Here is a 21,924-nt window from a genome sequence, read left to right as displayed (position 1 = left end):
ACCGGTACAGTCATCGTGTTTCTCGTGTAATTTATTTTGGAATTTTGTTAATTAGGGTAAATTATACTAGTGAATTACGAGTTACAACTATTTCTAACTCTTAATTTTTGTTTAAATTAATAATAAGTTATTATGATTATATAATTCATTATTATGAATAATAATTTTCTCCAACTTCAAAGCTTAATTTTATTTTACAACAGCTACAAATAAAAGTAATGATTTCAATTCATAGTGATACAAAGTATAACATCAACATAATATATAGGGGGAGTGTTATATTGCTAACTTATGACTTAATTGCTAACTATAACTAAATAATAGCCATAAGATATTCAAATTAAAGGCTTAGATCATTAATCCCTAAATGTCAATACGATCAACAAAAAACGTCAATAAGACCATAGGATTAATTCCAAAAAATATCAATAAGGGTATTAATGTCAATTAACTACATGTTTAGTTATAACTAACTTTTAAATGAAATCCCAAAACTTTAAATTCATATAACATATAGTAATAGGTTATGAGCGGAAGCCATGAAAGTAAAGGAAAAGAAGATGATAGCTGAAAGTGGATATTTTTGATTAAAGATGAAATTCAGAATGAGTTACAGATAACTCTATGGCTATATATATAACCTATCAAAAAGGAATCTAAAAGCAGAGTACTCCAACAAACTACAATTATCAATCAATAGCAATTCAACACGATGCAAGAATAGCAGGACCACATGCCACGTGCTGCATCTCTTTTCTCTTATCCAACTTCATTGGAAGTGGTCCTAGAAGCACATCTTTCCAGCTGGCTTGAATCTTCTCCTCCTTAGCTTGCTTTATGTCAACAAGGTTAACACTTCCCCTCAATTCGAGGGAGGCGAGAGAACAAACTCCTAACTTGTTTCTGAGCCTCGTGAAGAATTGGAGACTGAGTGGCTTGGTTAGTATGTCAGCAACCTGATCAAGTGAAGGAACATGTCTGAGATCTATTTCCTTTGCAGCTACCTTGTCTCGAACAAAGTGGATGTCCAGCTCAATATGCTTAGCTCTAGAGTGAAGTATAGGATTGGAGGCTAAGGCAATAGTGCTTAAATTATCCACCCAAACCACAGGAGGTGTCTGCATTGGTATTTCAAGCTCCTGCAACAATGATGTAATCCATGTAATCTCAGACACGGTGTGGGCTAAGCTTCTATATTCTGCCTCAGTGCTAGACCTCGACACGACCTTTTGCTTTTTGGCACACCAAGAGATCAAATTATCGCCAAAATACACACAATAACCAGTGGTTGATCTCCTATCATCAATGTCAGATGCCCAATCCGAGTCAGAAAAACCAGAGATTTTGAAATTTGAAGCCTTAACATGTAAACCATAGTCAATAGTGCCACTGAGGTACCTAAGAATTCTCTTAACAGCTCTCCAATGAGTATCTAGAGGGCAAGCCATGTATTGACTTACTTTGTTGACTGAAAAGCTAAGTTCAGGTCTTGTGATTGTTGCATATTGCAATGAACCAACAACACTTCTATAAAGCTTTCCATCAATGGTTGGTTCCCCTTCCACCTTGCTAAGTTTGAGATCAGAGACCATAGGTGTAGGACAAGGCTTAGCTTCTGACATTTTTACTTTGTTTAGCAGCTCAACAATATATGCAGCTTGAGAAAGGTGAAGTCCACCAGAAGTTTTGGAGACTTCAACACCAAGAAAGTGCTTCACTTCCCCTAAATCCTTCAAGGAAAACTTTTTATTAAGCTGAGCAATTACCTTAGCAATTCCAGAGGATGAGATGCCCATGATCAACATATCATCTACATAGATCAGTAGATAGATAGTTTCAATCTTGGATTTTCGGATGAATAGAGAATGATCAGCCTTAAATTGAGTGAAACCAAGATCAAACAGTGCTGACTGGATAGTGAGATACCAGGAACGTGAGGCTTGCTTAAGCCCATATAAAGCCTTGTTTAGCTTACAAACCATGCCGGGTGCACCTTGCTCGAAGCCAGGAGGCTGCCTCATATATATCTCTTCCTCAAGATCACCATTGAGGAAGGCATTGTTAACATCAACATGCTTAATGGACCAATGATGCACTTTTTATTTGCACTATAAATACCTGCAAGTATACAGAGTAGGTATAGTATAGCAAAAGGTTAGTACCGGGTATCGAACACGGGGAAGATGTACACAAAGTGTCTATCTTCTACTAGAACTCAATTACTATCTGGAGAAACAAGAATTTTTGGAAACTTTTGAAAACAGTAAATATTAAAAACAGTAAACAACTAAATGCAAGCAAATCACGGAGAGAAAAGTATAGAGATAAGGGGAATTCCAGGGATGTGCTTTCACTTTTATGGTTATACAAATTCCAAACTACAATACCCTAGCACAGTTAATACTTTGAAAGGACGAGTCACCTAGCTTATGCTCATGCGATACAAACGTTGATTACTAACATTAGGGTTGTCAATCCTAACACGTAACTCCAAAAAGCTCCTAAGACCCTTGAAAAGTCCTCACTCTCAATTAACAAAGTGCCGTTTTAAAGGAAGCTAACTGTAGTGTCTACTAAGTGGATCTAACTCGCTAGAACTCTGTCACAGTTATGAAGCAAGTTGTATTGAATCATACATAATTGTGTCACTCAATTATGAAGCATCATGATTAACTTAGGGAAGAAACAAAGTAAAAACAAAACGGATATTAAATAGAAAACGGAATTGTATAACCAAAGTTGCTACTAACACATCCCTAGAATCCTATGAGTTTAGTTACACATGACTGAATAAACTAAAAACATAGATTGAAGGGAAAACAATTTGAACATAAAACTAAAGCAAATAAAACCCGTAGGTTGAATCCTTGTCGTTCTTGATGTTCTTGAAATCCTTCTCCAACTCCTTGCACAATTGAAGTACTCTAGCTTTTGATCTCTATGAATGTTGCAAGTAGTCACTCTCTTTCTCTATGAATGTGTTCTTGTTGTGTGAAAAAACTCTTTTTGATGAAGCTTGAGGTCCTATTTATAGGGGAAGATTATTCCTCATCATAGAAGGAAAAGATCTTCAAAGTTTGGTAAATCTTGGAGCAAATCTAGGGCTGGTCGGATTCGCCGCCTTTCTCCGGCGGGCCGCCGCACCTTGGCCGGCGGTCGCCGCGTTGGAGTCCGAGACTCTCTGACCCTTCGGTGGCGGACCGCCACATGTCCTCCGGCGGTCGCCGGGCGAGACTCTTCTCCTAGCGTAAATTTCCGAGGCGGGCCGCCACATAGCTCTGACCGCCGGGCGCCGGCGGTCGCCATACAACTTCACGGCGGTCGCCGGTCGCCGTCTCGACTCCATTTCCCGACTATGCGTTTTTACTCCCCTTTTCGGCTCAAATATGCACATTTCTCACAAAACACGTCAAAATACCAAAATGTATAGAATATGCAAATAATGGACATGTAGAGTGATTTTGATAACAAAAACGGACCAAATAATGGCCTTAAAACAGTGCAAAATCCGGGCGTATCAACCAACCTGAAGTTACAGCAATGCTAAGCATTAAACGGATGGTATTAGGCTTAACCACAGGGCTGAATGTCTCAAGAAAATCAAGGCCTGCTTCTTGAGAAAATCCTTGAGCAACTAATCTTGCTTTATGCCTAGCAATAGATCCATCAGCATGCTTCTTCAAACGAAAAACCCAAGTTGAACCAATCAAATTCTTGCCGGGAGGAAGATAAGTAAGAGTCCAAGTTTTATTTCTCAAGAGTGCAAGAAACTCCTTAGTCATAGCACATCTCCAAACAGGTATTGCAAGAGCAAATTTAGCTGAGCATGGTATAATGAGATGAAGATCATCCTTTGCATCAGAGGAAGAGGCAGCTATAGCTAAAGCCTTGGGTTTAAAGATTCCATGTTTGGCTCTAGTGACCATGTGATGGCGATTTGAAATAACAGCAGGGGAGTCATGAGCAGGAGAGAGAGTAGAATCTGATGTACCCGATGGAGACTCAGAGGGAGCAGAAATCGGAGCATGATCAGTAGGTAAGTTTGGAGATGAAGGGGTATGGTGATGAAGTGGAGATGATGGGGTAATAAGTGAGGGAGAAGGTGGTGAAGAGATTATGGTAGGGGCTGGAGGAGGAGAGAAAAATGGAGTAATTGAAGAACTAGTGTGAGGTGAATCAAAAGATACAGAAGATGGTGATTGAGAAGTGGCTTTATGAGGGAATACAGTTTCATGGAAAACAATATCCCTAGTAATGATGATTTTTCCAGAAGTTAACATGGCTTTGTAACCTTTGTGAGAGGGGCTATATCCCAGAAATGTAGCAGAATCAGGACCTGAATTCCAATTTTGATTTGGTGAGATGTCTGATGTGAGGGTAGCAGAGGCAGCCAAAAGGTTTAAGTGCAAGGTAGTTGGGCTTGGATTTGTATAAGATTTCATAGGGAGAGGCAAAGGAGAGAGTTTGGGAGGGAATTCTGTTTATAAGATACACAGCAGTAACAAATGAATCATCCCAAAAGGCAGCAGGCAAACCAGATTGTGAAAGAAGAGAGAGACCTGTTTCAACAATATGTCTATGCTTCCTTTCAGCTAGACCATTTTGTTGAGGTGTATATGGACATGCCTCTATGATGGACACCCTCAGATTGCAAAAAGCTAGTTAGGCCTCTATATTCACCCCCCAAATCACTTTGAAGTGCTTTAAGCTTGGAGTTAAATTGTGTTTCAGCAAGGCATTTGAAGTGTTTAAAAACAGAGAGGAGTTCATCTTTTGATTTGAGCATATATATCCAAGTGAAACGGCTACAATGATCAATAAAATTTACATAGTACTTAAATCCATTTCTGGAAGTAACGGGAGCTGGCCCCCATAGGTCTGAATGAATCAACTCAAGAGGAGAATTGTATTGAGATTGAGAATGGGAGTATGGCAGTCTATGGCTTTTAGAGACACTACAAGAGTGACAAACAAAATCTGATTTCATTGATGAAAAGGGAATTTTACAATCTAATAGAGTTCTTTTGACAATAGGCAAGGCACAATGTCCAAGCCTTTGGTGCCAAAGTTCTAAACTATCAGACTTAGTACAAAAAGAAAGTGAAGCAGCAGATGAACAAGCAATGGCCGAAACTGGCTTGGCCTTGATTGAAGTAGGGAAAGCATTGGCAGGAACCTTGTTGAAGAGAAATTTGTAGAGCCCATTGTCAAGGATGCCCCTGAGTATGACCTCCTTGGAATCCTGATCTCTCACAAGACAAAAGGTAGGGTGAAATTCAAAAAAGACATGATTGTCTTTAGCAAAGTGAGACACACTTAGAAGATTTTTGGAGACTTTAGGAACATGTAAAAGATTGCTAAGGAGAAGGGGTCTTGAGGAATGAGAGTTTAAAGTAGAAATAACAGTAGCATCACCAATGTGTGCAATATCAATGCCAAAATCATCACCAAGATGAAGAGATGTACCTCCATGATATTCTGAGACATTATTCAAGTTTGAAAGATCATTTGACACATGGTGAGTTGCTCCAGAATCCGGATACCATGAAGTGGATGAGGAGACATCAGAAGCATATTCAGATGGAGTCCCAAAACTAGAAGATCCCCTGGTCTGAGCAACATTGGCAGAGGGCATTGGCTGATAAGATCCTTGCTGCTGATGGGATCCTTGCTGCTGATAGGATCCCTGCTGATGGAAGGTCCTGTTGTTGGAATTTTGTGGTGGAGGCATGAATGCTTGTTCAAAACGATACCAACAACGGCTTGCAGTATGACCTGGTTTTTCACAGAGTTGGCAAACAAGCCTATTTCCAGATCTTCCTCTACCACCAGATCTGCCACCCCTATAGCCATTTCCTCTACCTCTGCCATCATTTCTATTGGGGAAATTTTGGTTTCCTCGATGATTCTGCTGTATTCCCCCTTCTCTATTATAACCAGTTGTTTGAGCCAAATGCAAAGAGGGCACAGATCCCTCCATGTTCAGCTTAGTGGGCTTAGAAACCTCCAACCTAGATTCAAAGCTAAGAAGTAAAGAAGTTACCTCTTGCATAGTTCAGCCATCAGCTCTAGCTGTAACAGCCACAATCGCAGGATCATACTCTCCACCAAGTCCATTGAGAGCATGAAGAATCTGATCATCTTCTGAAACTTTGCAACCAACAGCAGCAAGAAGGTCACAATATTTTTTAATTTTTCCTAGATACTCTATCATAGGCAGAGTATCCTTCTTCACTGATTGCAGCTGCATTTTGTACTGCATCATTTTGGCTTTGGATTGACTTGCAAAGCTGGTTTCCAAGGCCTTCCAGATCTGCTTGCTGGTAGTGAGGCCAACCACAAGCCCCAAAATACTCTCTGTGAGTGAAGATTGTAGCCATGAGGCTAGTAACTGATCTTGCCTTTTCCATGGCAAATACACTGGATTCATCTTCAGCTGGGAAGTTTCTTCAGTAGCTATCAGTCGAGGTGGCACAACCTGTTCCTCGAAGAGAAAGGGTTCGAGATCAAATGCTCGAATTGTGGACATGATCTGTTGTTTCCAGATCAAATAATTGATCTCCGTAAGCTTGACAGCTATCGGATGCGTTTGAGACAGGACCGGTATTGGCGATGAGAAGGGAGAATTTTCCTCAACATTGGAGCCATCGCTTTCAGCCATTGAATATAACTCTGTTGTAGAAATGAAAAAGAAAAAAAAAAGAAAGGTCAGAACCTAGGATCAACCTAGGCTCTGATACCATAATAGGTTATGAGCGGAAGCCATGAAAGTAAAGGAAAAGAAGATGATAGCTGAAAGTGGATATTTTTTATTAAAGATGAAATTCAGAATGAGTTACAGATAACTCTATGGCTATATATATAACCTATCAAAAAGGAATCTAAAAGCAGAGTACTCCAACAAACTACAATTATCAATCAATAGCAATTCAACACGATGCAAGAATATGCCACGCGCTGCATCTCTTTTCTCTTATCCAACTTCATTGGAAGTGGTCCTAGAAGCACATCTTTCCAGCTGGCTTGAATCTTCTCCTCCTTAGCTTGCTTTATATCAGCAAGGTTAACATATAGTATCAAATTAAAGATAATTTCATAAGGATTCCAACGATATCCTACATGCATATGTTCCGACGTCAAAATTCGAAAAAAAATTCAAATTTTTTAAATTTTTTCGTACAGCAGAAATGTCAATATACTATATACAATATGTCAATATAATACATGTAGAATGTCAATATAAGCAATGGGTTAACATTCTTAAAGCATTGTGTTGACATTCTCAAAGCATTGTGTTGATATTTTCGAAACACTATATTGACATTGTCATCCAAAACCCTAATTTAGAGTTTTTTTTATCTTTAATTTTATTAATAAAAATAAAAATTACACGTGGCCTAAAATCTTATGGCCTTAAATTAATTGTAGTTAGCAATTAAATGATAAGTTAGCAATTGATCACTCCATATGTATAGGGAGTATTATATTAGAACAAAAAAAAAACATAAAACTATCCATTTGCATCTACTCGAAATAGTATACGGAGTAATACAAATTTACATGGTTTTGGGCAAGATCCGGTAAATTCGGGAGATCGTGAAGTTTACTCAACATAATTTAAATAGATATTTACACAAACATTCAATTTAATTTAAACGAAATAAATGTTCTTATTAAAAATTCAATTTGATATAGTTATCCGTTAGTGTGGATTGGTGGAATGGTGTGTAGTCTCGTCTTCCGCAGAAGGAGGGCTGATCCGTTTCTGAGCTAGTGAAATCTGCAACGAAGATATGGAGTACATGAAACTATTTATATACGAAAAAATTATAGGAAAAATAAAATTGATGAGTACCTGTTTATTCCAGTCGGCCATGCAAGTCATCAAAACAAGTATCGCAGTTTGAACAGCCGTTCCACTTATGATCCCTATCCACACGCCCTACAAACACATTAACTTAATTAGGATGTGAAAGAATATTGAAATATCGCATAAAATATATATCGTAAAAATTAAATTTTTGGTATGGTACCATTACATATCGTAAGATTCTATGCGATAACAGAATCAATTTTCATATACTGTGATATACGGAAATTATGGTAGACATCAGAATTTCCGGTACATGCCAAATATATATAGTAATCTATTTTGCATGCACAATATATAACAACTACGGATATATATATATATATATATATATATATATATAAAATAAACGTATATATTATATATGATATATTTCTAAGACTTTAATATTATTGTAAAAATATAATACACTTATATATTTAAGAGTATAAATTTGGTACAACGGTATTTTAGTATGGTGTACCGAGATCCGACATGTCGTAAAATTCTGGCATACCGAATTTCTATACGAAATACTTAAAAGGTGGTACAGTAACGCTATTGAAATTGGTTAATACCGAAAATTCAGTATACCATGATTCGGTAAGATAAAAGTACGATTTTTTCTCATACTGAATTTTTGGTACGGGTACCGTATGTACCTACCCTTAAACTAAATAACTGTAATTTAACTCCAAGAAACTCACCTCAACTTCCAGGTTGAAGACATAACCAAGAAGGATTCCTAAAGGTAATCCAATCAAGTAATATGAAGCTAAATTCACATACGCCACTATGCCTTGCTGCCCTGTTCCATTAGCAAAACCTACACAAAAAATCATCTTCTCTTCTGTTATAAAAGCCACTGGTTTTATCATATCTGTATATGCTTAGCTGAGATGGCTCGCCTGATAGAACCGGCTGAACGCTGTTCAAGAGCAGTAAAAGCACCAGGAGTGGAGACAGACGAGCAACGGCCTTGGCCACTTCCTCATTGTTGGTGAACAAGTAAGCCGCATTCTCCCTAAACACCACGAAAAATACACACACCACCAATCCAATGGAGAATGATGTCCCAACTGCCACCATAATCGACAACTTTGCCGCCTTACCATCCCTCCTTCCCAGCTCGTTCGAGACACGTACACTTGAAAAGCATGATATATATGGTAAGTTTGGGAAATCAAAAGAAACAATTGCTCTTGTCTGGGAAGGGCTAGAATTAGTACCTTGTTGATGCCATAAAACCGACCGATATCATCATAGCCCATCCGCTGATGTTAAGGCTGCACAAACATGTCATTAGAAATCACAAAGATGAAACCAACAAACACGAGAGGCGAACAGAAACCATACCAGATAGAAAGAGCATCAATTGTGACCTCTGCATTTCCCATGTTTCCGGTCAGAGGAATTAGTATCGTGCTGTAACAGAATTCAAGGCTACCGATACAAAAAAAACGAAGCAACAAAAACAATTAGTATTCATTCAAATATGAGGATATATAGCAAAAAAGAGATCTAACCAGATCATCACACCAGATGATATCGCAAGCCTGGTTGTCCGTCCAAGATCCTTGAACGCTGAGGCTGTGAAGCCTCTCCACGTTTCTTGGCAACCCCCGCGCATGATGTACACAATCTGGCCTATATTCGGAATAAGAAACGCCATAACAGTAGACACCATAACACCAATAACACCGTACCTCAACTTCACAGACAGAAGCCAAGAGAGGAAGACGTGCACTACCAGCGATAGCACTGCATAGAACGAGACAACAAAGTTCTTGCTCTGCGACTGAAGGAACGCGTTGCAGCTGTACATCACAGCGTATAAAAACGCAACAGCCACGAACCAAGGAGAATACTTTCCTGCCATATCTGCAATGTTATGATCCTGGCCTAATGCCTTCAGAATTGGAGCAGCAAATACGAACAGCGGTGTCATCAGGGCTGTGACACCTAGCGATATAATGCACGACTGCTGGAGATATACGCCTAGCTTATGATACAGTTTGGCGCCAAACGCTTGCCCACACAGCGTCCCCACCCCGGTAACCATGCCAAACTGCATAATCCATGTTATAAGCAAAAAAAAATCAGATGAATTCTCCACACATTGTTTGCAAAATTTGGATATGACTAAAGGGTGTGTGCCTGCAGGCCAAGGACAAATCTGAAGATGACGGTGTAGACGAGGGAATAAGCAGCAAGCTCTGTGGAATCTATTTGGCCAATAAAAGCTTGGCTGATTACAATTATTCCAAATGTTGAAAAGGGTACTAAGATAGCTGGACCAGCAACAATCCACATTTGCTTGGTCTCACTCCATATCTTATCCCACGCAGATGACAAAGACTCGGTTTTGCCTTCGTCGACTTCTAACAGATTTTCATACATGTCACCTTCCATTTGATGCTGGCCAAATTCTCGGACTACAATATTCAGGCGTTTTTTCACTTGTCAAAGAGAAGAAATCGGAAGTAGAGCTCGAGTTAGATCAGAGTTTAAACCTATTTTGCAAGCCAGAGCAAATTAAACAAACAACCAACAAGGATCTCATTTTTTAGTTCAAATTCAACATATGCATGAAGTTGCTTGAATCAACACAAAAAATAATATGTTGTAAAATGTACATGGACTCCATTAAAAATTGAAGAGAAGACCTCATGTTTTAATGAAGATTGAAATGGACTCACCTGACACCTCTAATGTCTTCTACTTCTTTTCTCCATGTATTCTTTTGCTGTTGAACGCACGCAAGCTATATAGTATATGATATATATAGGAATTGGTAAAAGATACTCCATCCGTCCACAAACAATAAATCTATTGTTGTTCGTCACGAGTTTTAATGTAGAATTGGTAAAGTAAGAGAGATAGGGACAAAAAGTAGGTAAAGTAAGAGAGAGGATAGAAAAAGTGAATAAAGTATGAGAGAGAAGAAAAAGTAGGAAAAATATGAGAGATAAACTTTCCATTTTTAGAAAGTGATCTATTTTTTGTGGACGTCCCAAAATGGCAAAAGTGATCTATTTTTTGTGGACGGAGGGAGTAAAAAACAACAAAACGTGCATCTCGCTTGTGACTTAGCCTGTCACAGTTTTTGATTTACAACTCTCAAAAGGAAACAGTCATGCATATCATCTAGAAGAAACAATTCAAATACTCTCCGTCCCTTGTTACTTGATTTGTTTCTTTTCGGCACGAGATTTAAGAAAGTTATGTTTAATAGAAAGTAAAGTTGGAAAGACAAAAAAGAGAGAGATAATAAAATAAGTGAAATGAAATGTTTTGTTTTTAGTTATAAAAGGAATTGACTCAAATAATTTGAGATATCTAAAAATAAAATACAACTCAAGTAACTTGTGACCAGGGAAGATGTTACAATCTTTTCTAAGTGCCATCTCCGAGGTGTTACTATTTTTATTTTCTTATAATATACTATTTGAATGTGATTCACTAAGATGTCAAGGACTCAAGGTCAAGTAATGTTTAATTCGTGGAGTACTATATTATTAGGTTCTCACTTCTCATTATGATGTCCTTGACACTTTGGCGTACAAGTTTCAAATTACAACCCTCCCCCCTCGAAATTCCCAAAAAAAAATAAAAAATTAATTCAATGATTACGTCGCACAATTGAGATTTTTTTCATTTTAACAGATCCAACATGAGTATTTTGAATTACGGCGGAATTCATAAGTTATAATCAATATATTCCTATTTTCATGTCATTTTTTTATGTCATCCATGATTAAATCATCCATGATTAAATGTCTCATATTTGATCGATATGAATAAAAAAAAAATTAGTGAAATGCGGAAACACCACGGTTTCTACGGCCCCACCTGCAACCGTGACTGCACGAGTCCTATTTTTATACTCCTATATTAATTTTATAATTAATTTTATAATAAAATGTTAGTGGAATTTAGGTCTCAATGCCAAATATAGTGCAAGTAAATGAGACATCCCACTTACCAAATATTCTCTAATCTCTCCGTCCTATATTAAGAGTCATATTTTCCTATTTATTTAACCGTTATTAAAACTTGTGCCATGAAAGCATTATTTATATTTATCTTTTTGAAGTAAAAGCCCATCATCCTTGACTCATAAAATGGCACAAAAAGGAAAAATATACGAATCCCCATTTATCCCTTTTTTGATAGTCAATTTCCTTCTTTCTTTTTACCAGTCTTCTGCCCTATTTGATTATCCTCATCTTGCTGAGTTATCAAGGAAATTCACCAAGTGTGCCATTATATATAGAAGTAAGATTTTCTTCTTATGCTTTTTCAACTTGAATGATTGGCTGTTGAATAAATTTGAAGCACTAGGGTTCTGGAATTTGAATTTAAATTCACTGCTCTCATTTGTATGATCCATGATTGCTTCCTTTCATGGTCTGTATTCATACGGAGTAAATAATATTCATCGAAAGAAATAACGAAACCAAGAATAATCGAATACAAGAACTTAAAAACAAAATTCAAATACATAGTTTCATTATATTGTACAACCCACAAACTTTAAGATAAAAACATGCACATAAAATTTATTTCACTCAATTTATTTCCAGACAAGCTAAGAGAATCGAGTCGTGTTGAAAAGTGCCATTAAATCACTAAGATCAAGTTCCAATAATGAAGAAAGAGAGAGCAAAAAGAGAGCGGCAAATGTTACCAAAAAATGAATTTGACCCCAAACTTAGATAACCAAGATTGGTAAGACTTTCAAATACTAGTTGAAAGAGAAGAGTTTCAGATCAACTCATGATGCTTGAGTTTAAGCAACAATATTTCTTGATGGCGAAGACATGTTATTATAAGAATGAGTAGTGAAAATGTAGGACGAAATCAGGAAACAAATGAATAACAAGAAGTTTGAAGGAATTGTGAAAGAGGATACTCTGTCAAAAGATATTAAAGGAGACATTAGTGGAAGAAGGAAAAGATTTGTGGAATAATTGATTGGTAAGGATTACGTAAATAATTTTGTATCCTAGAATAGATTGATATGTTTTCCATAATTAGGGATAAATCCTCCCTATATATTGAGGGGCTGTAAACAATGAAAAAATATACAGAAAATACAATTCTCCTACTTTTCTCTGCTCCAAAATATCTCTGCGTTCCAATGGCTCACAAGAACAATACCGCCTCTCTCGTTTACCATCTTTAAGATGGTATCAGAGCAGGTTGGTTCTTGTTTGGAATTTAGAAAAATATCACCACCATCCCAGAGATACCTTTCCCAACCTTTCTAAACCTGCAAAAGAAATCAGCAACTCACAATGTCAGATACTGACGAGAATGAAACCAACTCAAATACAAACCAAAGCCCTATTAGTTTTTCAGCCTCTCAATTCGCAGAACTTATGCGATTGATAACAAACCCCACAACACCAACACCAATCCCTCAATCCAAACCATCCCAGAAACTAGAGTCGTTGGGAGATGTAACCGTGACAACCAAACTTGACGGAGACAATTACCACGTATGGGTAACCCTGATGGAAAGAGCTATCGGCGGAAAGGGTCTGACCTCTCACATCTCTGGAGTTTCAGACCCCCCGTCAATCACCGATCCAATGTATCCAATATGGCAGCAACGAGACCATTGTTGCTTTAATTGGATTATAAACAACATCGAGACAAGCCTCGTAAACGAAGTCTCACAATACAAGACAGCAGGAGACTTATGGGATGCACTCGCCACCACATACGACAGCGGAGCAGACCCCTTTCAAGTTTCAGATCTTCATCGACAAGCTTACGGAATGAAACAGGGAAACATGACGCTGGAAGCTTTGTGGCAGAAATTCCAAGATTTATGGCTATCAATAGACCGTAGAGATCCTAACCCAATGGATACCCCATCGACCATCGAAAAATATAATCAGAATACTCAAAGGCATAGAGTATACCAATTTTTGTGGGCTCTCGATGAACGGTACGATCAGATAAAGAGGGAGATTTTGAATAAAGATCCCCTTCCCTCTGTTCGGGCCACATATGGAATTGTACGCCGCGAAGCCGTCAATGACAAGCTTATCAAAGCCGAGCTCAAGGAATCTGGAATAGCCACAGGCCTCGGAACCTTCGATCGGAGCAGGTCCAATAGCAAGTCAAAAAACCCACCGCTGCTACCACCCAAATTCCCGACGAACCGTCGGGATGAGGACAAGCTCAAACTCACGTGCAGCCATTGTGGAGGAAAAAAGCACACGCGGGACACCTGCTTCCACATCCATGGTTTTCCCGAATGGTGGGAAGACATGAAAAAGGCTCGTCAGAACCGAGGTACTAATAGAGGCGGCAATGGAGGGAGAGCAGCTGTGGCGGTCGGAGAACGAGCTGCCAACGCTGAAGGATCGACGGCGGGCAGCATCGTTTCCCAATCGCGAATGGAGACAGAGCAGACGAAAAGAAAGCTATGGAATCCGTTTCAGTGGCAAGGACGTGGTCTGAAGGTAATAAATCGGAGATTCTCATCACCGACAAGGAGGAGGCGGCGGTGAGTCCCCGTGGAAAGGACGGCAGCGGCGCTAGGGTTGAGAAGGAGGGAGTAATTTTTGCGTTAAATTCTCCAAATTTTCACCAATCCCACATTTCACCCTCTAATTTCCAAAAATTCCACATTGAACCCCATCCTATTTCACATCCACCCATAAAAAACCACAAATACCAGATTCGACCCCCTCATACCCATCCACCTCAAAATCAACCCCAGAACTCTTATAAATTTCAGTCTGACCCCAATACTGCCAAAACTTTGCAAATTGCAACCCCAACAACAAAAACTCCCGAACATCAACCGTCAATCCCATGCACAAATATCTTCGAAGCCTTAGCATGTTCATCTATTTCTCAATCAGATACCAAGGACACTCAATGGATATTTGATTGTGGGGCCACCGACACAATGTCTTTTGATGCCTCAGACTTCTTAGCCATCACAAAATCTACCAAAACCCATGTCCAAACAGCCAGCGGGGACCTAGCGCCGGTCCAAGGGGCAGGAACCATTAATATTTCACCCACCTTATGCTTGTCTAACTGTCTTTATGTCGCGTCGTTATCACATAAACTTTTATCCATTAGTCATGTGACTAAGGAACTGAATTGCAAACTACTAATGCAACCACGATTTTGTATGTTGCAGGATATCAAGACGGGGATGATAGTTGGGCGTGGCACTGAGCGAAGCGGACTGTACTATGTGGACGAGATAGCCCAATAGAGTGTCGCAATGCTGACTCACGGACAGACTGACAGGCAGGTGTGGCTTTGGCATCGTCGGTTAGGGCACCCGTCCATAGGATATCTTCGCCTACTTTATCCTAAGTTAGTTAATTCTATGCATTCCTTTCATTGTGAAACTTGTTTATTGGCCAAAAGCCACAGACATTCTTTTAAGTTGAACAATACTAGAATGAAAGATCCTTTTGCTTTGATTCATTCTGATGTGTGGGGTCCTGCACCAATTACTGGGGGACAGGGATTTCGTTATTTACTGTTATTTGTAGATGATTATTCACGTATGACTTGGGTATATTTCTTAAAAAATAAATCCGATGTGTTTGAAAAATTCACTGATTTTTACTCCCTTATCCACACTCAGTATAACCAAAAAATCTGAATCCTTAGGTCAGATAATGGGGGTGAGTTCGTCAATGGAAAAATGCAAGCTTTTTTTAGACAAAACGGTCTAGTTCATCAAACTTCTTGTGCCTACACTACAGAGCAAAACGGGGTAGCAGAGAGAAAAAACAGGTATATCCTTGAAATTACTAGAGCCCTCTTACTCGAATCCAAAGTGCCAAGAACCTTCTTGCCCGAGGCCATAGCCACTTCAGTATACCTTATGAACCGTCTACCCACTGGAATTTTAGACTTCAAATCACCACTAGATATTTTCTCTAAACATTTCGAAATGCCATCTTCTCTCTCTCTAGAACCCAGAGTTTTTGGGTGCTCAGTCTTTGTCCATATTCCTAAACATGAACGCACCAAATTTTCCCCATGTGCCCTTAAATGCGTTCTTTTGGGTTATGGAAAGAATCAGAAAGGGTATCGGTGCTACGATCCAACTACAGGCCACGTGCACACAACCATGAATTGTGACTTTGTAGAAGGGGAATACTTCTATAGCCAATCTAGTGGTCAGGGGGAGAAACTGGACCAAAATCCAACTAGTGACCTACTACATTGGCTACCTATGCCTAGTGAGAGGAGAAACAAGTCAGGGGGAGAATCGGAGTCTAAGTCATGTCCTGTCACAGAAGTCGATCCAATAGAGGAAAGCAGTGGCAACGCCGGGCCGTCTTCTCCCATGGAACAGAATGTAGAGCTAGGTGACACTACTCAACCGTCAACCCCCTCTTCGATGTCCCAGGTAAACAATTCAGATATGGATAATGTTTTTGTGGAAAACACTAGTCCTGACATGAATGATGGAGATGGAAGCACAAGAAAAACACCATATGAATTACCTCTTAGAAGCACAAGGGGTGTCCCTCCCCGGATTGGAAAGGAAGGAAGGCCAAATATGCAGTGGCAAATATTGCACAGGGACATCTCACGGAAATGGCTCGCGCGTTTGAAGCCGCATTATATGAAGAGGAGGATATTCCACAGACATTCGAGGAGGCCTCAAAACACAAACATTGGAGAGATGCCATGAATAAAGAAATCGATGCTCTCATTAAAAATGGGACATGGGAGAAGTGTACATTGCCAAAAGGGAAGAAGCTAGTTGGATGTCGATGGATATTCACTATCAAAAGGCGTGCAGATGGGTCAATCGAGAGATACAAGGCGAGACTTGTGGCCAAAGGATACACTTAGGTATATGGAGTAGATTATGAAGATACATTCTCTCCAGTTTCCAAACTAAGCACTGTGCGAGCACTACTTTCTGTAGCAGCATGCAAAGATTGGCCTCTACACCAATTTGACGTTACAAATGCTTTTCTACATGGTGAATTGGAAAAAGATAAGGAAGTATATATGGAAGTGCCTCCTAGACTCTCGGGAGATTTCGGAATTGGACAAGTATGTCGCCTCAAAAAGACACTGTATGGTTTGAAGCAGTCTCCCAAAATCTGGTTCGGAAGATTCTGCCAGGCGATGTTCAAAAATGGGTTTAAACAAAGCCTGTCGGATCACACACTCTTCACAAAGACGCGAGATGGAAAGATGACATGTCTGATCATCTATGTTGATGACATGATCATTACTGGAGACGACGTGGAGGAAATCCACAACTTGAGGAAAACTTGTTCAAGGAGTTTGAGATGAAGGACTTAGGCGCATTGAAGTATTTTCTAGGGATAGAAGTATTGAGATCTGAGCATGGAATATTTCTGAGGCAGAAAAAATATGTTCTAGACCTACTTGCAGAGACTGGTTTGTTAGATTGCAAACCCGCAGAAACTCCAATGATCCCTAGTCATGGATTGAAGATAGAAGAAGGAGCTGACGTTACGGACCGGGAACGGTATCAACGACTGGTAGGGAAGCTCATATACCTCTCACATACCAGACCTGATATCGCGTATGCAGTCGGCGTAGTTAGTCAATTTATGCATCGACCTCAAGTTGACCATATGGATGTTGCTTTAAGGATTGTGAGATATCTGAAGGGAACCATTGGCTATGGAGTGTTTTTAGCCAAAAAGGATGATTTAGAGATCGATGGATATACGGATGCAGATTGGGCAAGTAATCCAGTTGATAGAAAGTCTACTGGGGGATACTTCACCTTCATTGGAGGGAACTTAGTCACTTGGAGGAGTAAGAAGCAAAAAGTGGTAGCTCTCCAGTGCAGAGGCAGAATTTAGAGGGATCAGAAGCGGGTTGATGGAAATCATTTGGCTAAGAGGGTTAATAACAGAGATTGGCTTTCCACCTATGCGAAAGAGTCAATTGTTTTGTGATAACAAGGCAGCAATCCGAAGAACAACTTGCAGACATCTTGACTAAAGCTGTTCATCCCAAGGTCTTCAAGGAAATTCTAGACAAGTTGAGCATCGGAGATACCATTGCTCAACTTGAGGGGGAGTGTCAAAAGATATTAAAGGAGAAATTAGTGGAAGAAGGAAAAGATTTGTGGAATAATTGATTGGTAAGGATTACGTAAATAATTTTGTATCCTAGAATAGATTGATATGTTTTCCATAATTAGGGATAAATCCTCCCTATATATTGAGGGGCTGTAAACAATGAAAAAATATACAGAAAATACAATTCTCCTACTTTTCTCTACTCCAAAATATCTCTGCGTTCCAATGGCTCACAAGAACAATACCGCCTCTCTCGATTACCATCTTTAAGATACTCATAATTCTTTGCGTACAGATATGAATGTGGGTTTAAATAGACAATCCACAAACACGATTACAACCTTTAATTGTCCATGAGAGATTAGTTGTTAATGAGAAAACAATATTTCAGTTTTATGATTTCCACAAACACGGTTATATGCATTAAAAATGAATTTTTCTATATACCATTGCCGTTATTTATTGTTAGCCTAAATGTGTATAGTAAAAATTTATATTTTTATGTTTATGAAGTGATTTAAATTAAAGCTTAGAATCGTAACTTATACTGTACTCGATTTGTGTCAAATTATTTAAATCGTAGTATTTTATTTCGAGTTGTCTAAGTTACTGAAGTCTTTTCCTTAAAATAAAATGGTGCAGAGGAGGGAGTGTATGCTACTAGTATTTAGCAAATCATTTTGGAATAATGGATCTTGAAACTTTTCAAGTCTGAAGGGGAGAAACACTTTGCATTGACTTACAAGATGGCATGTGATTTCCACTAGAAAAAACCAAAGAAAATTGAAAAAGTTGTGATACACGATCATGACTTTTTAGTAGGAACTCAGCACAAAGATGTCGAGCTTTATTTATAACTATTTGGATCACTCGCTCCTTAAAAGACCTCCTAAAGGAGAGAGTTATCCATACTTATATAGACAAGTTAGGATAATCACCAAATCGATGTAGGATCAGAATTTAAAAAATTTAACAATAATTATATTTTATACAAGTATTTTTTTTGTGTGTCGATATGTTGTGTGGTGTCGCAGCCCCGGCCCACGGAGGCAGGTAAATATTGCATATATTTCTTTTTGTAAGTAAGAGCATCTCCAAGGGAGAAAGGTAAGTTGAGAAGGTATATTTCTCATTACCTTCTCAAAAAGGTAATTATACCTTCTTAAAAAGTAATGGACTTCAAGGGAAGAAGGTAAATTAGCAAACAAAAATAACTAACTTTTTACCTTCTGTTCCAAGAAGAGGTAAAGATACCTTCTCAAAATGAAAGAAGGTATAATACCTCCCCAAATACCTTTTCCTTTGGAGCATGAAATTTTATAAAGAAGAGATAAATAGAGTAGTTATTTCTCTTTACCTCTCCATTTACCCCTTCCCTTGGAGATGCTCTAAATGTAGTAGGACTTCTTCGATCTGCATGTGGCATAACTATGCTATTTAATAAAGGGTAAATTGCTTCAAAGTCACGAACTTTGCCAAAAGTTTGGTTTTTTCCATCAACTTTAAAAATTGCATGGAAAGTCATGAACTTTACCTTTGGTTGTCGATTTTTTGTGTCGGGTTTTCCGGCAAGACTTGTGATGGCGTGGATTTCTTTTGCAACGTGGCGCGCTGATAATTTTTTTAAAAAAATTTACCTCCTTGCTGATGTGGCGCGATGATTGTGCATTATATTAATAATTTTTTTATTTTCCTCCCAGGTAAAATTAAATCATATTTCAAAACAATAATTAATAAAATTAACACATCATTAATATTTTTTTTAACACATCGTTAATACTCAATGTCTCTCCATCCTTCGTTTTCGGCAAATCACATTCATATTTCTAACCTCTTTTCCTCACTCTCCCTCTCTCTCTAAAATTCGATTTTGTTGGTTGGGGAAGAATGAATTTTCATTTTGGATTGATTGAGGAAAGATACATTTTACACTCCTATATATAGGAGTACAATATTAAATATGCCTAGGAAACTATAAACTTGGGACTATACCATATTAATGATATATTCCCTTGAGAATCTAAAAGCATCTTTTCCTATAACATTGAGACTCCAAAAACACTCTTTTTCCAACACTCCCCCTCAAGTTAAGTAACGGGATTTCCAATGCTTAACTTTCCAAGCACATTTACAAAATTCTGTGTGCCAACTGCCTTGGTAAGAGTATCCGCAAGTTGATCTCCGGATCGAACGAACGGAAATGCAACTATCCCAGCTTCAATGTTTTCCTTGATGAAATGCCGATCAACTTCCACATGTTTAGTTCTGTCATGTTGGACCGGGTTCTCAGAGATACTAATTGCAGCTTTGTTGTCACAAAAGAGTTGGCAAGTTTTAGGGGATAACAAGCCTAACTCGTTCATAACCCTTCTTAACCACAATACTTCCATCAGACCACTTCTAATTCCCCCTGAATTCAGCTTCCGCACTTGATAATGCCATGACTTTTTGTTTCTTGCTTCTCCACGACACTAGGTTTCCCCCAACAAATGTAAAGTACCCAGCGGTAGATCTCCTGTCGACTGGATTTCCTGCCCAATCTGCATCTGTGTAGCCATGAATTTCCAAGTGATCGTTCTTCTTGAACAAAATTCCATGATCAAAGGTACCCTTTAGATACCTTACAATTCTTACTGCCGCTTCCATGTGATCGGTCTGAGGATGATGCATAAACTGGCTGACTACGCTAACTGCATAGGCTATATCAGGTCTTGTATGTGACAGATAGATCAATTTCCCTACCAGCCGTTGATATCTTCCACGATCTGCCAATGTCGATCCTTCAACTATTTTCAAGCTGTGATTTTGAGCAATAGGAGTTTCAGCAGGCTTGCAGTCCACCATTCCTGTTTCTGCCAAAAGATCCAATATGTACTTCTTTTGGTTTATGAAAATGCCATGTGGTGACCTCATTACTTCAACTCCCAAAAAATACTTTAGATGTCCCAAATCCTTCATTTCAAATTCAGAAGCCAAGTTTCTTTTCAACACTTCTATTTCCTCCAAATCATTCCCAGTAATAATCATGTCGTCCACATAAATCAACAAGCATGTGATCTTTTCTCCTTTCCATTTGATGAACAAAGTATGATCAGCATTACTTTGGCAGTAATCATATTTCTTCATTGCTTCAGTGAATCTCCCAAACCAGGCTTTCGGAGATTGCTTTAACCCATATAGAGTTTTCTTTACTTTGCATACCTCTCCATTTCCAAATTCGTTGGAGAATCCGGGAGGGACTTCCATATATACTTCCTTCGTCAGCTCGCCAGGGAGAAAGGCGTTGGTTATGTCAAGCTGATGTAGGGGCCAGTCCTTGTTTGCTGCAATCGAAAGTAGTACTCGAACAGTGTTCATCTTGGCTACTGGTGAGAATGTCTCTGAGTAATCAACTCCGTAGGTCTGTGTGTATCCCTTAGCCACCAGGCGAGCTTTATACCGTTCGATTGTGCCGTCGGGTCTTCTTTTAATTGTAAACAACCATCTACACCCCACGTGCCTTTTTCCTTCGGGAAGCTGACACTTTTCCCACGTATTATTCCGTGCAAGTGCCCTCATATCCAACTTCATTGCCTCTCTCCAGTGCTTGCTTTTCCATGTCTGTTCTACTGTTTGAGGAATCTCTTCTTATTTGTACAACGCTTCTTCAAATGCCCGGGCCATTTTGGAGAGATTAGCCCTGGCTAAATTTCCAATTGAGTATCTTGCTCGGGATCTATCCTTTTCAGGAGAGTATCGTTTCAGTGGAACCCCCTATTGATGCGATTTGGCAAGATATATCTTCCAGTGTCTCCATCTATAACATTTGTCTTTGTATCATCATTGTTAGAAGAACATGAACTCTCTTGAGTATTAGTAATGTTTACCTCAGATTTCAGAGGGATAATGGACGTGTTACTCAACTCCACGGGTTGCATTGATGTGTGCGAGACATGGTCGGCAGCAGGAGCAGCTGACTCGGGTGGAGCTTCAGTAGGGATGTTGATGTGTGGCATAGAGAAC

At 39.0% G+C, this 21,924-nt stretch overlaps 3 protein-coding genes and 1 long non-coding RNA gene across 4 annotated transcripts; 1 reads left to right on the top strand and 3 right to left on the bottom strand.

Annotated features, from left to right (window-relative positions):
* Window positions 1-704: 704 nt before the first annotated feature.
* On the bottom strand, window positions 705-2,021 carry LOC125195057 (uncharacterized mitochondrial protein AtMg00810-like). The gene has a single exon (XM_048093260.1). It carries the CDS (start codon window positions 2,019-2,021, stop codon window positions 705-707), a length of 1,317 nt encoding a protein of 438 aa, XP_047949217.1.
* Window positions 2,022-7,499: 5,478 nt separating this feature from the next.
* Window positions 7,500-10,261, bottom strand: LOC125195056 (protein DETOXIFICATION 22-like). The gene is made up of 8 exons (XM_048093259.1): window positions 10,007-10,261; window positions 9,376-9,917; window positions 9,206-9,292; window positions 9,079-9,135; window positions 8,758-8,996; window positions 8,557-8,675; window positions 7,856-7,942; window positions 7,500-7,780 (listed from the first exon to the last, which is right to left on the bottom strand). The coding sequence occupies exons 1-8, from the start codon at window positions 10,259-10,261 to the stop codon at window positions 7,703-7,705; spliced, it is 1,464 nt and encodes a 487-aa protein (XP_047949216.1). The 3' UTR covers window positions 7,500-7,702.
* A 2,575-nt stretch (window positions 10,262-12,836) lies between these two features.
* On the bottom strand, window positions 12,837-13,492 carry LOC125196366. The gene is made up of 2 exons (XR_007171884.1): window positions 13,351-13,492; window positions 12,837-13,124 (listed from the first exon to the last, which is right to left on the bottom strand). It is a non-coding gene; the product is annotated as an uncharacterized LOC125196366 (long non-coding RNA).
* Window positions 13,118-15,316, top strand: LOC125196365. The gene is made up of 2 exons (XM_048094859.1): window positions 13,118-14,328; window positions 15,021-15,316. Exons 1-2 carry the CDS (start codon window positions 13,150-13,152, stop codon window positions 15,096-15,098), a joined length of 1,257 nt encoding a protein of 418 aa, XP_047950816.1. The 5' UTR covers window positions 13,118-13,149; the 3' UTR covers window positions 15,099-15,316.
* The last annotated feature ends 6,608 nt before the right edge of the window (window positions 15,317-21,924 follow it).

The sequence above is a fragment of the Salvia hispanica genome, chromosome 6, assembly GCF_023119035.1.
Source record: "Salvia hispanica cultivar TCC Black 2014 chromosome 6, UniMelb_Shisp_WGS_1.0, whole genome shotgun sequence".
Classification (NCBI taxonomy): domain Eukaryota; kingdom Viridiplantae; phylum Streptophyta; class Magnoliopsida; order Lamiales; family Lamiaceae; genus Salvia; species Salvia hispanica.
This window is presented reverse-complemented; position numbering and strand designations above follow the sequence as displayed.